The sequence below is a fragment of the Callospermophilus lateralis genome, chromosome 7, assembly GCF_048772815.1.
Source record: "Callospermophilus lateralis isolate mCalLat2 chromosome 7, mCalLat2.hap1, whole genome shotgun sequence".
Classification (NCBI taxonomy): domain Eukaryota; kingdom Metazoa; phylum Chordata; class Mammalia; order Rodentia; family Sciuridae; genus Callospermophilus; species Callospermophilus lateralis.
In genome coordinates this window covers 74,693,973-74,710,752 of record NC_135311.1, presented here as the reverse complement: position 1 = coordinate 74,710,752, position 16,780 = coordinate 74,693,973, and the positions used below count along the sequence as shown (strand labels likewise).

At 42.6% G+C, this 16,780-nt stretch overlaps 1 protein-coding gene across 1 annotated transcript in view; it reads right to left on the bottom strand.

Moving 5' to 3' along the window:
* Lpar3 (lysophosphatidic acid receptor 3) overlaps positions 1-16,570 on the bottom strand; it is a 48,505-nt gene extending 31,935 nt beyond the window's left edge. Inside the window, exon 1 of the mRNA XM_076863460.1 lies at positions 15,835-16,570. Coding sequence (XP_076719575.1) covers positions 15,835-16,570 — 736 coding nt within the window. The remainder of the gene's footprint in view (positions 1-15,834) is intronic.
* Positions 16,571-16,780: the final 210 nt, after the last annotated feature.

Below are 16,780 nucleotides of genomic sequence, written 5' to 3'. Positions count from 1 at the left end.
GCTGGTAAATACAGGACATCCATTAGTGTGTCCCAATAAGTCTCCAGGGACCTTATGAGAATGAGGACTCTCTGATGCAACCTCAAGCCCTAGCCTACCCTCCATTCTTTTATCCAAAGTTGCCTCTGGCCCATGAACCCAATGGGCTCAGCTGGTTCATTTGTGTTCTCTGGACCTCCAGGCCCTAGTGATGTCAGTCTCTAAGTCATCCAAGATGGCTGCCCTGTCCAGAGGCCCTGGGCTTCTTGGGGCTGTCTGTAAGTCCCTAGATCCTGGAGCCTCGCCCTAGGGGTTTTGTAGGTTCTGCAGAGCCAGATCTCACTAAGGTTCTCAGTTTAGAAATCTCCATCCTTCTCTGCCACTTCCCACCAGTCACAACCCCTCCACATCACAATCACTAGATCCCCCTAGACCAAGGCCAAGCATCCCCTTAACACGTGGAGCAGAACAAGGCCTGACTCTCTCATGTATCTCATTCCTGGCTTTATAGGAATCTAAGAAAGCTTTCAACTTTTGAACCTTCAGACTGTCCCTGATGGGCCCTGAGGCCAGTCACTTTCCCTTCCACATGGCAGAAGTCCAGAACCCAGTGGTTGGTTCTTGGCATTGTCCATATGGACCACATTCAGAAAGACTCCCGGAGGCAGGAGGACCTGCATTCAGAGGCCAGCAAAGAAAAGGCAGGAAAGGTTACACAAACACTACCCTCCTAAATAGTCAGTTGCCTTTGCCACATGTTCTTCAGCATCTAAACCCTCAAAAGCAAACTCCTTAGGGCATCTCTGGGACCCAGAGCCTTCAACATCATAAGAAGCCCTAGGAGTAAGAGCTTGGAACATTTCCTAGGGAGGAAGACACTGACCTGCCAGGGCAGGAATTGCTCATGTTGTACAAAAAGTCCCATTGGACTTTGCTTCAGGTGAACTCAGTCACAAGGAGGACGAGTTGGGATATAACATTTATATCATAAGCCTTGTCTTGAACCTGATAGGAAGGCTCAGAACAGATACAGAGTGAGAACAGACTGTCCTCTGACTCATTAGTGAGTCTAGTTACGCATGCTCAGAAACACAGAAATTCTAAGTGGAGCCCTAGGAGTAGGAGCTGAGTGCAGGATTCCTCAACCACACGGTGCTGGCTGCCACTTGTCAGGGCTCCAGGCTGTTGGTAATGAAACTTGGCTTGAAAAAAGTATATGTCAGCCCTGGAGAAGACAAGAATCCTCTAAGAAAATACTTCTCTAAATTGAGGTTGATCATAAGCTAACATACAGAGCTGGCCCTCCTAATCCCTAGGAACTACTTTAATGAGAGCTAAGTCTCCTCTAGTGCCATGGACTCTAGTTGGGTTGGTCCTGGGATGGCACAGGCCAAGAGGCTCATCTCAGCCACCGAGGTCAGCCTCATGGGCTGGGCCATGGTGCCAGTCACACAGGGTTAGCACCCACAGGAGCTAAACCTTGGTTTATAGCTCTGCTAACCTGTCTTGAAATCCTCAATAATTTTGAGTTTACTTATTTTTTGTAAGGCGGGCAATGGAACATGAGAGAGTCTGGGGAGATAAGTGCAGAAAAAAGAAAGAGCTTTATGTTTTAATACCTTTAGTGTATTTCCCCTTGCTTTTTGAACAAGAGATCCACAAATTACATAAAGACCCTGTCAGTAGTATTAACATAACCCTTTTCCAAGTAACCACCACCCTGTGAAGGAAGGGATCATGCAAATCATCACCTGGAGGTTCCCCAATTCTAGTCCTAACTTTTCCAAAGAAATCTCCTTTCATTCTTTAGGGTCACTCACAAAAGCCAATTCTAGTCCCAGGATAATTAGGTTTCCTACCCAGAACCGCGCCACCCCCCACCCCCAGCTCATAAAATGATGGTCCCTGGTAAGATCCAGGCACAGGGGCTATCTTCCAGGAAACAATCATGACATGATGTCCAGAATCAGTTCAGGGCCTTAGTGATGTTGAACCTGTCCCCACAGTAATAATCAGCTCAAGGACTGAGGTTCTGGAAGCTGCTCAGGGCAGAAGAGCCCTGAAGGGGAGAGTCCTGCCTCTCACCAACTGCACAGCTCTCCGGTTTCCTGACTGGCGCTGCTAAGAGGTGGGCTCCGGCACTGTGAGGGTAGCACAGCTCTCTCTGGTCAGGCAGTGGGGTTGGAATAGAGGCTTGGCCACAGTTTGATGTCTGACCTAGGTTTCTATCTTTGAGCCTCTCTTTTCTCATATTCGAAATGGTGGCAACAAGGCTTCCCCACAGAGCTGTCAAGAGGATTAGAAAGCACAATGTGGTGCTTGATTCAATAAAAATCCTCTCTTTTTTCCTGATAAGGTTGTTATTAGAAATGAGACAATCAAAAGACAGTAGAATGAATCGAACATTACTTTCCTATGTTCATGACCAGTGTAACTCCAAATCGTGTACAACCTCAAGAATGGGAAGTTATGGAAGTTAATCTATGTATGTATAATATGTCAAAATACATTCTACTGTCATATACAAATAAAAAGAATTTAAAAAAACTAAAAAAGAAATAAATGAGACAATCATACATACAAATGCCTGACAATTCAAGGTGCTCAATAAATGACAATTCTGTTCTACCTTCTCCTTCTTTGTCCCTTTGTTCTTATGATCAGATTCTTCATTAACTGTTGGTTCCTGCCCCATTTGTCACCAATACATGTGTTTGTTAGTTCATTATATAAGCACTTGTTGAGTACCTACTGTGCGCCAGGGATTGCAGATATAAAAACAGACATCACAGTCTTATCTGACAGGCTCACAGTCTCATAAGAGATGTAGGCATTTAACAAAGATAATTTAATTGAATTTAGCAAAAATATATAAGTTATTTTATTACAAATTATAACAAAACAAGTTAAATACTTTGCATACATAAATAGTGTACTACAGAAGCATGGGATAATTGATTCTGCCTGAGGGAATCCAAAAAATATGGAAATAGGAGAACTTTTAGTTGGATATTGAAGGAAGGACATGAGTTTGCCATACTTAAAAAAAAAATGAGAGGAGCATGATGTAGTCATTGCACATCTGCAGAACTGTGACAAGTTTGGTGTGACAGGGACTGCATGTGTGTGAAGGGGAGTATGGGGAGAAGTGGTGTGGGGACAGAAATGGAAAAGGGGCCTTGAATTCCAGCTAAGGAATTGGAGGTTCATCTATTTTACAAGAGGAGACATGAAAAGATGAGGGTTCACTCTGCTTTTTAGGAAGATGCCTCAGTTGGTAGTTTGCGGACTGGAACAGGAAAGCCTGGAGGAAGTAATCCAGATCCAGACAAAGGTCTTAAGGATGCATGGCAGGATCTGACGATGTAGATTTGGTGAGCAAGATGGCGCCACCAAGATTTCCTATTTGGAAGCCAAGGCAGATGGGGCCTCCTCTGCAGAGATCCAAAGCAACACAAGGAGCAAGATTATAGGGTGGGTAAAAGGTGGGATGCCTGTAGCACATCCAGATGTGCCTGCAACAGGCAGCAGGAAAGAAGGAGCTGGATACCATGTGAGAGTCCAAGGATGGAGACATTCCCTCCAGAGGCACTCACGGGGATGTGTTGGCTCAAGCCTCAAGAGGGAGGGAGATCACCTTGAAAGCACTTGGAAAGCTGAGGAGAGGGACAAAGGGAACTTCAGGGACGGCCAGAAATGGAGGAGACTGGACAAGCAACAGAAAAGGAGCAGGAGGAGACAGAAAGCATCAAAGGGTCACATGAAGCAGCAGTCACACAACAGGGAAGTCAAATTAGGCAGCTAAATGTGGCAATGGAGGCTTAATTAAGAAGTGTTGTTAGAGTGGTAGGGTAAGAAGCCAGCTTGTCACAGTTTGACGTCTTAAGAAAATAAGGTAATAAAGGGCAAAAAGTCCGGTAATGATGGCAAGGAGACAGGACGGTAATTAGAAGAGGAGATAATGTCAGAGGTTGGACTCTACTGGTTAAACACACAGGAGAGCAGGCTTTAGGCTGCCCAGCTCCTGGATGGAAGTAATGGGTTCCAGCAGAAAATCAGAAAGTAAGGACAGGGGGTAGGAAGGTCCATGCCGGATGAAGGAAGGGAGGGTGTCAAGGCCAGCTGGGAGGTGGGAGAGGACACAGCTCAGAGTCCTTAAGGAAAGTGGCAGCTTGATGAGTCCAATCTAGTTCTTGTCTGTCCTCTGCCTCTGCCTCTCAGTATCCATAATAGAATCTTATTTCTAGGTTTTTCTGGTTTCTACCATCTGCTTTTGGGATCTCTGCTTCCTGCTAAGTTTCCAGCAGATTCCAAGAAGCTCACACTCTACTGACCTGCTCCCTCTCTGCTCCCTGCAGCCCCTGATGGGCCTCCCTGGCTGGCGGTCTCCCTGGTATACACTGTGCTGCTGCTGGCAGAGGCTCCTTCCTGCAGGGGTTCCTATGAGAACCAGCTCCGCCTGTCTCTGGAACCTGAGCTGCTGACCACCCTAGGGCCTGGGCCTCTCCCAGGAGTCTCCTATATCATTCTTTCTTCCACCTACCTCTCACTTTTCTAAAACTCTGCTTTGTGATTTTCAGACCCCCACCTTCATGTTAACCCATCAATACCCTCAAGATCCTACAGAGTTTTCCATTGCTAGGTGGGGCAGTTTCACTAGGGCCTAAAGATTGGTCACAGACCTACTTAATTCGGTCTGCATGATCTTTTAACAACACTTGAAATCTGAATGCCATTGCATAGGACATGATCTATCCAATTGGCCACAGGTACCACCCCTCACTGCATTATGCCCACCTCAGGTCCAATTTGTATACTCATGTATCTTCCTGGTCTTTGTTCTTTCTTTGGCAAAAAAGTCCACACTATTTTGAAATTCAAGGCTTTCCATTCTCTGACTCCAGGATGCCTCTAAAACTGAATTGTCATTGCTACTTAGTTCTTTACTCCAGAAACAATCTGTGCTGCCCAATACTAACCCATGGCCTGGCATGACCTCCCTAGATCTGTGGATGCCTGTCTCCTGCCCTGCCTCTCCTCCTATCTTCAAGGCCTTGTTCTCATCTCCTTGCTTCCTGTGCTAGGATCTAGTATATATCCTCTCTCCTCAGGAAAGCCTCTACAAGCCATCCAAACTGTTTTATTTGCCTGGATCCCCTCACTTGGCCATTGCATACATTTCTTTGTTCCTTTTAGTTATCTTTTGGGGAGCCATCTCAGATAAGCTCATAAACAGCGTTCCTTATAAGTCAGGCATAAGAAAAAGCCACATGGAGCAGACCCGCCTATGTGTGCTCTGTCACGAGACACAACTTGCTGACTCACAAGCCTTGGTCATCTCTCCCATAAACCACCAGAGCAAGTACAGAGTCAAAATCCCTTCAGAGTGAAGGCCATGTCTTAGAGTTATCTACTGCCTAAAACCTAGGATGGAGTCAATAAATGTATACAATGAAGAAAAAAAAAAAAGCAGAAATCTCTTGTTGAGAAAATACAAAGAATAAAATAGACCTACAGTTGGGTGGTAACCAGTCTGATCTGATAAAAACAGATAACCTTTGTGTTATATCACTACTACTCAGACATCCAAGAACAGGTAGCTTTCTCCAAGACAAGAAGGTGGAATGCACTAGAAGCAGCAAGAACTAGGAAACCCAGAACTCTGGCCAAAGCTAGCAATGATTTATAAGGTGAACTTGGTCAAATATCTCAACTGATGTTAATTCCTCAAGGCAATGGGATCTTTCCTGCACACACTCCACAGGTCTCATGATAACAATCTGATGGCAAAGGAGAGCAAGTGTCTGGGCTGGAGGGACAACTGTCAGAGCAAGAGGGGAAGGGCTGCTTGCCTGTGGTGTCCCCATAGCTTAGACTTCCTGATTCTCCTTCCCTTTACCCAGCTTCCATGTTGATCCCCAGGTCCATGACAGGCTATGATTCTAGAAAACACCTCTCACTCTGGATTCCTGCTGAACATATTTTGCCTAAGCTATACACTGAATGCAGAAGTCTCCAATTGAAATTTTCAAAGTATAAACAATGCTAACAGGGGCTGAGGATGTGGCTCAAGCGGTAGTGCGCTCGCCTGTCATGCATGCGGCCTGTGTTCGATCCTCAGCACCACATACAAAACAAAGATGTTGTATCTGCCGATAACTAAAAAATAAAAAAATAAAAATTAAAATTCTCTCTCTCTCTCTCTCTCTCTCTCTCTCTCTCTCTCTCTCCTCTCTCACTCTCTCTTTTAAAAAAAATGCTAACATGAATTTGATAAAATTCCATAGGTCAGAATACACCATAATATTCTAGATGTTAAGTGAGCCTGCTGATGTGAGACATGATAATATATTATATTATAGATAATATATAATATATTATATTACAGATAATAACCACTTTCTCCTTTAGCAGAAATCAAGGCCCTGAGAGAGGGCTTTGCTGAGTTTTGGAATTCTGAGCCTTCTAGGAGGCCAGGTGTCGGTAGGAAGGTTGGATGTGGTTGGGTAATAAAACTTCTCCCCGAAGCACATTCTCAAAAAAGGTCAAATTGAGGAATGTTTCCAAATTGAGGAATGTTTCTGTCCCCTGCACTCAGAAAATACTCAATATTTGTTTGTTCCTGCTGAAGAGGAAGGTCTCAGTTTTCTAAAAAAAAAAAAAAAAAAGAAAAGGAAAGAAAGAAAAAAAGAAAAAAAAGCAGACTGGGGTTGTGTGGCTCAGTGGCAGAGCCCTTGCCTCGCACATGTGAGGTACTGGGTTTGGTCCTCAGCACCACATAAAAATAAACAAGCAAAATAAAGATATTGTGTCCATGGAGAAATTAAAATTATTTCAAAAAATTAAAAGAAGAAAAGCAAAGGAAAAAAATGTTTCAAAGAAGGGAACATGAAAGTTGATTAATGCAACAGAACTGGAAGTGCATTTAATGCAACAGAACATGAGGGTATGTGGAAGAAAGGGAAGAAAGCAGAAGGCAGAGCTGTGACAGCATTAGAAACAAGGACACTGGTTTGGAAAAAATGACTTTCAAGCTGACTGCAAAGGGAGGCACTAGCAGCAGGGAAATGGGGAAGAAGGACCAATAAAAGACAGACTGGAGATGACAACAGCCACACATGGTAGAGGGGATAAAGAGAGAGAGAGAGAGAGAGAGAGAGAGAGAGAGAGAGAGAAGACAGATTCCTAACAGTGCTGTGCTAGTGAGAAGGGGCAGTGAGGTGACGATCTGAAAAGGCAGGATGAAGTAACATGGGACAATGGATTTTTGTTTTTTAAATGTGAAGGTGATTTCCTTCTAACATCAGACATTGAGGTCTTTCCAATCCTCATGACCCAAGGGGAAAGGATATGTCCAAAACTGTGTTGCTGAGGCAGCAGCTGAGAGGCAGTGACATCTACTCATTCACAACTTGCCCAGGAAACAGATGCGTCCCTCCCTATCGCCACGTCATGATGCAGGAAGGTCACAGACTGCCACATAGGTTCTCTGAGTAGTTGTTTCAAGACCAGAGAACAGCCCTGGACACAGTGTACTAAGTAATGGTGCCACGAAGGCTTCACTCTGAAAAGATTTAGTCTTTCTCTGTCTGATATAACTCTGCACAGTGATAAGAGAGGCCCTGCATGCCAACAGTTGGCTCACAGCACAAGGTAAAACTTGAGCTCATTTTTTTTTTTTAGCTACGTGTTTAGGGCAAGGTGGCCAACACTGAAAGCAGACTTCTGTGCTGTGGAGGTGACTACAAGAATCTACATGAAAGCTGAAAACAAATATCTCAGAATTCCCAGGTTCCCTGGTTAGCTTCCCCTGCCTCCTGGTTAAGCATGTGTGACTATGTGCATGTATGTGCATAAGCACACATGTTTGTTTGTTTGTTCCTTCCTTCTTCCTTTCTTTACTTCCTTCCTCTCTCCCTTTCTATCCAATAGAGCAAACACAATTCACTGATTGAAGGCCATGAACAATGACAAAAGGCCTAGGTTCTGGTCCCAGTTCTTTGCAGACTCAGGGCAAATTTTTTAATCCTAACAAAGGAAATAAAGGCAGTTGACTAACAAGGCACCCTGGTAGGATTTGTCTGCAAGATGGGGACAATTTCATACAAGGAATGTCCAGTACATCCACACACAGATGCAGGTGCTGTACTTGAATCAAGCGAATTATTGGTGGTCAAGGTCTTATTTACAATGTTTTATTCATAAATGTTGCAAAAGTGAAATGAGTTATTAATGCAAGATCATCTGTCAGAGACAGTAATCATTAACAGAATTTTGTGGGGGAGAAGGTAGTTCAGAGGAACTAGCAATGCAAGTGCAAAGCTTCTCAGTTTTGTGGTGACCATGAGCTCAGATTGGTCTGGATTTCTGGAAACGAAACTGGTATCATTTGCCAGCCTCTGCAAAGTATACCTGGTTAGCTTTCTTTGGCTATCTGTCTATGTTACAAAATCTGCCATTGGGATGACACCAACAGTAGGCCTTTCATCACTGTCTCCAAGGTACTTGGTAACATTACCAGAAATAAAAGAGTACTCAGCTTGAATAGGCAAAAGCTCTTCAGAATCAAAGTCGAAGAAGAGTAGCTAATATTTACTTAGTACTTACTGTGTACTAAGCACTATACTGTATGCTTTATGCATATTATCTCACTGAATCCTCAAAACCTCACCATGCCAGGGGCTGGGGTTGTGGCTCAGTGGTAGAGCGCTTGCCTAGCATGTGTGATGTAACTCTGCACAGTGATAAGAGAGGCCCTTGCATGCCAATAGTTGGCTCACAGCACAAGGCAAAACTTCGATTCTCAGCACCACATACAAATAAATAAAATAAAGGTCCATCAACAACAAAAAATATTTTTTTAAAAACTTCACCATGCCAAACCTACTAATATTATTCCCATTTTACAGACAGAAAAAAGAAGTCACAGAGAGGTTAGGTAAATTGCTTGAGGGGGGGGAGTCACACAACTTGGAAGTGACAAAGTCAGGATTTAAATCTACTTCCCTCCCTGACTCCAAAGCTCATACTCTTACAATCTACTTTCATAAGTATGAAACTTATGGAGTATGACGAATATGGAGTTGTTGGTCTCCTGGAGGTGTTATAACCATCACTACCATTTTTCAAAATCTTTAGAACAAATCAAGAGTGAGTTAAATGTTGGAAGAGCATCATAGAAATAAACTAGAAATAACTAGAATTCAGGGGAGATACAAGTTATAAACTCCATGACTTGAGTCTGGGTCATTCTAGCCCCATTACTTGTAAGAGGCCATTAATTGACTGTGAAAAGTGGGGTCCTGGAGCCAATAAACTTGAATTTGAACCTTGGGCAAGATCAAGACACTGAACCTCTTTGGGCCTCAGTTTGCTCATCTGGTAATGATAATAGAACCTCCCTCATACAGCGGGCATGAATATTAAATGGAATAAAACACATAAGTGAATATAAAACACACAATGGATATGAAATTTCAGTGTTTGTACCAGTGTGAGTCTAGGGCCAAGACATGGAAGTCCACTCAAGTTTTCCTGTCTGTAAGCTAAATCTGCACAGAGCTATCATGAGGGTTAAGTGAAATAAAATGCTTAAAGCTAGGAACATGCTGACTTCGTAATAAGGGGCACCCAACACTGGTCCTTTCATTTCTCCTTCCCAAGACAGTTCCATCTCTTACCCTTCTGAGACCTTGGTTCCTCATACTGAAAACAGGAAACCCACCCATTCCCTTCCACTCTCTACCTCACCAGCATGTCCCAGCCAGAGCCTGCCACAGGTCAAACTGGAACTGAGGAAACCTGGGTTCTTCTTTGAGTTCCAGCTTTTGAAAAGTCACTTAACTTCCCTAAATCTCAATTCCTCATTTATCCATTCTATCATGAGCTCAACAAGCATGTGCTAGAGATGGAAGTACATGTTAGGTACCCAAAGACAGACAAAAAGGGACACTTGCCAACTTCAAAGTGCTCTAGGTAAAAATAAAAGCATGTAAACAATTCAGTGCATTGATTATTTACCATCAATTTAAGTGAAGAGAAGAGAGGAAGAAGTGAGAAGAAAAACAACCTAGCTTCTTGTTTCAACTACTATAATAAAACTTTTCAAAGTCCCATTAACAATAATAATGTTTCATATTTTAACAATTTGGTCCTTTTACTGCCCCAAAAAGAAACCATGACTTTTCAAATGTTCTTGACTATATCCTGTGGCAAGAAATACATTTTTATCATGATCCAGTGTATACATGCACACATGAAAAGAAAGGTTATGAAATGAACTTATACCTATTCAATGCAAAATATGATGACATTACTTTTTATTTGATGTCATTTAAAAAATGTGTTGGCTAAAAATCCCACTACTTTACCCACTACCTCCACCATTTTATTTCTGACTTTTCATAGTTTCAACTACCTTGTTAATTCCAGTCTGAAATATTAAATGGAAAATTCCAGAAATAAATAATTCATAAGCTTTTTATGTGTGACATTCTGATTAGCACGATGTATGGGAGACTTACTACCGGGGATGTGAATTTCCCCCATCCCACCTGACACGTGAATCATCCCTTTGTCCAGCATGTCCACACTATATGTGCTACCTGTCTGTCAGTCACTTCGTCATCTTGGTGACCAAGTCAACTGTCATGGTATCACAGTGCTCATGTTCAAGTAACCCTTATTTAATTTAACAGAAGCTTCAAAGGACAAGAGTAGTCATGCTGACAATCTGGGTACACCAAAGAGAGCCAAAGTGAGTTCTTCTATGTGAAAAGATGGATATTTCAACTTAACAAGGAAAGAAAAGAAAAACTTTATGCTGAAGTTGTAAACTATTGTTGTTGATCTCTTATTCTGCTTAATTTATAAATTAAACTTTATATTTGGTATGCACATACAGAATAAAACACTGCATATAGGCTTTGTACCATCCACAGTTTGGGGCATTCACTAGAGGATCTGGAACATACTCCCATGGACAACCGGGGACTAAACAATGCACCATCTGAAAAACATCATCCTGAGAACCAGGAAGGTTGGTGAAAGGCTCCAAAAGTGTGGTTCACAAATTCTTCACCCTTTCTTTTCTTTTGTATTTCAAGACATTGCAAAATAGAAGAAAGTCCAGCCCATTCTCTGATTCCTGTGTGCACATTTCATCTGATGTGTTGTTTGACAATAAACAAGGTGTGTGTGTGTGTGTGTGTGTGTGGGTGTGTGTGTGTGTGTGTTTGGTAACTGAAGCTAATTAGCCTTGTTGACAAGTAAGTAGGATTTTAAAATCTCTGAGGCAGGTCCTCAGTGCCCTTTGAAAAGCAGGATCATATGTCTCTAGTGTCTTTTCAATGAGAACCAATATGCAAGTTTCTTTCTCCCTCCCTCCCTCCTTCCCTCCCTCTCCTCCTCCTCCTCCTCCTCCTCCTTATTCTTCTCTCTCTTTCTCTCTCTCTCTCTCTCTCTCTCTCTCTCTCTCTCTCTCTCTCTCTCTCTCTTTCTCCATCTAAAGGACCCTACCACACATCATAACCCAGAAGCATTCTGCCTCAGGGCTGCTAAAATGGGAACATGATGCCTACATGCCTTTCCACCTATGCACAGATTTGAAACTCACACCACCATCATCACCATCAACAACCTCAAAGAAAGAGTCTGCTCCCAATCCTGCTGTGTGTGTTCAACAAAATCCTACACTACAAAGGAACACAATGGATTTCTGGTCTACCTCTCTCCTTCCAAAGAGAGCAGACAAGAAAACTTCTCTGCTTCACAATTATACTGTTTCCCACTGTGCCATGACAATCATGGGTGTTCATGGGCCCTTCCTTTTGGTACTACACAAGCTTCAGATGTTTCTACCACCACACTTTTCATTGTGCAGTTTTTCCTACTCAGAATTTCTTTCCTCCTGCTCAAACAAATCCCATCTATCCTTCCTGATTACACCCCAAGCTAAGCAGCTTCCCCAAACTTGACAGCCCCTGCTCATCCTTCCTTCCTTCTCAGAACTGAGATTAAGCCCACTAAATCCATGCAACCCCTTGCCTCCTGCATGCTGTTTAGTAGACAGTTAATATGTATTTACTGACTGACTTTCTAACATTTAAAAGAATAGTATTTGTAAGAAACATTAGGATTGCGTTTTAAATTAGCTTTCCCTACAGGATATATATCAAGGAGTAGTCAGAAAGGTTTAGCACTTTGTCATAAAGATATTTAAAACATGTAATTCTTTTTTTTAATATTTTAGTTTTGGATGGACACAATACCTTTATTTTATTTATTTAGTTTTTTAATGTGATGCTGGGGATTGAACCCAGTCCTTCATACATGCTAGGCAAGCGCACTCACTACCACTGAGCCACAACCCCAGCCCCCAAATCGTGTAATTCTTAAAGAAATTAATATTAAGCTATTGATATCCATATACCAATATAATGATGATAGATGTCAATGGTGTTGATTTTTCTAATATACTATCCTTTGGGAGATGCTCATTTTAGGCAACTGAATTTTTATATTTATTAGATAGAGCAACTGGGAACATCTTCCCTAGGAGAATACTGGAAAGAGGATCTGCTTGCAATGTATTTATTGCCTTGATCCACAGTCAATCCACAGACCTGTGTTGGTTGTTGCCCCACAAGATTCTCTATCATCCTCTCCCAGCCCTTTCTCTCCGACTTACACTTCCCACTCTTTATACCTTCTCTTTCTTCTTATCCCCACCTTTGGTTGATTATGTTTTAATGGGATCATTGAACTTTATAACTTGGAAAGAACTTGAAGATTACCTATTCCATCTCAGATAAGAATATTTAACGCAGAAAAAAAAAATAATGTTCTTCTGATCACCCTATAGAAAAATGAAAGGGTTGGAGCCAACCCCCAAATCTCTGTTATCCAAAGAAATTAGGAGTTCAAGGTCTTAAAACCTTTAAACTACCTAGCTCAGTTTCATTTCCCCTGTCCCCAAACTTCCCATCTTCCACCAGATCCCTCTGTCTCACCATTGAGGAACTTCCCTAGGCCCTCAACACCAAGCTGTCTTCCCGCTATTAACCAATTCCCCAGTGCTGTTTCATACTAATGCCACTACTTCTCTTATCCTACTTACCTATTTCATTATTTATTCCTGTTTTTCTCTTACCCAACACCACATCTGTCAAAACCACATATCCTTTTATTTTAAACTCATCCATAACTGTTCCAGATAAAGTTACATACGACACTGAAGCTAATGGTTATAACCACCACATGAAGTCCTGTTCTCTCTATCTAGAAGGACAATGACTTTTCAATCTCCTCTTACATGCTGTATATAATGTGCTGAAAGAAGGAAGTTTTTTCTTTAAGTAAGCAGGTAATTCATCAGGACACAAAGTCAAGCAGATGATTATGCCTACAAGTTAATCAGGGAGCATGCATACCACAGTTCTTTGGCACTACTTATAAATGCCAAACTTCACTCTTTACCAAAGATGTCAGTATCATCTCTAATTGAAGCAGGGAAATATTGATGAATGCAAACGTAACTTTTTCTGTTCTTGTCAAGGTTATAAATGGAGAATGAGGTGATCAAGGCAGACGACCAGATAAAGAGGACACCCGTTAAAAAGTCCAAATAAAGCAAAACTAGCTGCAGAATGCAAGTGTGTTCTGGAGGCCAGCTGCACAGAGAGTTAGGGTCCCATCACTAATACTGAAACAACTCTGGGTACACTGCCTAATCTCTGTTCAGTCTCTTCATCTGGTCAATGGGGACAATAAGAGCACCTACCTCATAGGGTTGTCATGAGGACTAAACAAGCTAATATTCATAAAAACACTTAGGACAATGCTAAGAACATATACTAAGCACTATTTAAATGTTTATTAACCCTCTGCTTGAAACTGTGTTGTCAACCACACTGGGCATCTGCTGATCTCCAAACCTTATAAGTAGCATCAGGACTGCAAACATGGTGATGGTTTCCATCCACACCACAATGCTCTGCATCCTCCAGGATGAATGGACTCCCTGAAGGTCATTGTATAGACCCTTCCTTTTGGCACATGGCGGGAATATACAGCTAGACCTCTCAATAATGGTCCCCACTGCAGTAGCCACCACTCATGGTGAGCAAAGATCTCTTTGGCTTAGAAGACAAGATAACCAAAAATCACAAAATATTTTATATGCCCACACATCACAGATTCTACCTGTAGCCCAGGACTGGAATTTGAGCAATAGGCTACCCCCAATGGAAACAAAACAAAGGGAAAAGTTCAGAATACTGCTTCATCTTCTTGGGACAGGACTCACTGTACAAAGCAAAACTCTTCAGAGGTGTCAAAGCTCCCTGTCCTAAGCACCTCCTCCTTTTCTTTCTTGGTTTTACTCTAATCAGGCTCTCAACTATACCAAATTCGATCCTCTCAGTGTCACCAAACAACCACCACTCTGCTAAACCCAGTAAGACCATGTCTTCTTCCACCTCTCAGGAGCACTGACTGATAATACAGGTTGAACATGCCTAATCTGAAAATCCAAAACCCATATTACAACACAATCTGAAACTTTTTGAGCACCAACACATCCAAACATTTTGGGTCAGGGACTCAGGGACTCCCAGCCTGTACCTGCTTCCCCTGGTTGCTTTCTTCTCTTGGCTTCTAAGCCACCCTAATCTCCTGGAGTTTCTCTGATGGCTGCCCCTTGCTTCCCAACCTCCCTAAACTGGGGTTCCCCAAGGCTCCTTCCTTGACCTTCTTCTCTCCAACATTAACATTCACTTTCATGGTGAGCTGGTGTCGTCGTGTGGCTCAACGTACCATTTCCTCCCTGCCATTAACTCTCAAAGGTATATAAGCCCGGACCCAAATACTGAATTTCTGATTCATATGTCCACCTGCCTACTCACTAGGATTGACCCTCCACTTGGATGTCAAATAGAATACTAAATTGAACATGTCCAAAACCAAACTCCTGCCTTTCCCTCCCAACCTATGTTTTCCCCATCTTAGTTAATGATTATATTCTCTACCTCCCCTTCCTCCTTCACCTTTCTCATCGGCAAACCTATCACTTCTACCTTTAAAAGCTATCCAGGATCTGACCATCATCTCCAACTTCTCTCTGGCTGCCGTGATTCTCCCCAGTTTTGAAACACCCTCTCAGACAATTCTCCTGCTTCTTGCCTTGACCCACAGCATTTTCTAAAAACAGCAGCCAGAGAAACATCACTCAAAAGGAAGTTGGATCATGTCACCCCCTTGTTCAGAAGCTTCCAATAGCTTCTCATGTCACTCAGAAAACCCAAAGTCCTTGTAAATACATGGCCCTGTGTAAGTTGAGAGGCTCCCCTTCTCCCCATCAGCTCTTGGACCCTTGCTCACTCCACTCCAGCCACACCAGCCTCCTTGCTATCTGGACTCCTGCGTTTACTAGGTCTTCTACCTGGAATTCTTCACCAGTCATCCACGTGGTTTGCTCCCTCATACTTTCACATCGCTCTCTTTTTTAAAAAAATTGTTCTCATGAGTTATACTTTCACATCTCTGCTTAAAAGCTATCTTTTAGGTGTCCCTTAAAATTCTTCTTTAAAATTATAAACTGTACTTGCCTGGTACTCTTTATATCTCTTCCCTGACTTATTTTTCCATATGGAACTCATCTTATTTTATGGCTGACTGGTTTTGCTTACCTCCATTAGAATAGCTATTTTCACCTTCCCCTATTACAGTATAAACTCCAGGTGGGTTGGGATTCCCGTCTGTTCTTTTGCACTGATGCCTGTTAACTGCCTCATAAGTAGAAACCCGGTGAAAACTTGCTGAATGAATGGGAATAATAGATCACCTGGTTCCTCTTACCTAAGACAGTCATCACTGTCTTCATGAGCTTCATGGGCGTCCTCCGGCGGCTGATGGACCCACTTGTATGCGGAGACAAAACGTTGGTTTTCCTCTTGACGTACATGTAGATCCGCAGGTACACCACCACCATGATGAAGAAGGCCACAAGGTTGGACACAGTCCAGAAAATGAGGTAACTCCTGCTGTAAATGGGGGCCAAGGAAGAGCAGGCAGAGATGTTGCAGAGGCAATTCCAGCCCAGTGTGGGGACTGCCCCCATGAAGATGGCGATGGCCCACACAAGCAGAATGAGCAGTGTCACCCTCTTTTTGGTCAGGTTGCTGTGGACTCGCATCCTCATGATTGACATGTGCCTTTCCACAGCAATGACCAGTAAGTTGGTCAGAGAAGCTGTCAAGCTCGTGTCCAAAAGCCCCTGACGGAGAAACCAGCGGTTGACAGTCAAAGTTTTTGAAACTGGGCCAGTGTTAAACATCAGGAATACATAGGCAATTCCAGCAAAGAAATCTGCAGCAGCTAAATTAGCCAACAGGTAGTAGAAGGGGAAATGGAACTTTCTGTTTTTGATCACTGCTGCGATGACCAGAGAATTAGAAAAAAAAATGAACAGGCAGAAAAATGTTCCAACACACAAAACAATCACAAGCTTTGTTCCTGTCCACTCATCGGGAGTGTCAGTGTTGCTCCTATTATAAAAAAAGTCCATGCGTTTGTCATAGTGACACTCATTCATTGTGGAGAAGCGTTGAACATCCTAGAAGAGAAATTTAAAGAGAAAACAAATATCACTCTTTATGAAATTAGTCACTAAGCTACCAATTACCACTGCTAGGTCCTTTCTTCTGGCTAATTCCTATTAATCTTTCATGTATCAACATAAATGTCCCTTACTCTAATACACTAGTACTCAACCTCCTAATCCTGCATTGAGCTTGCATGTTAG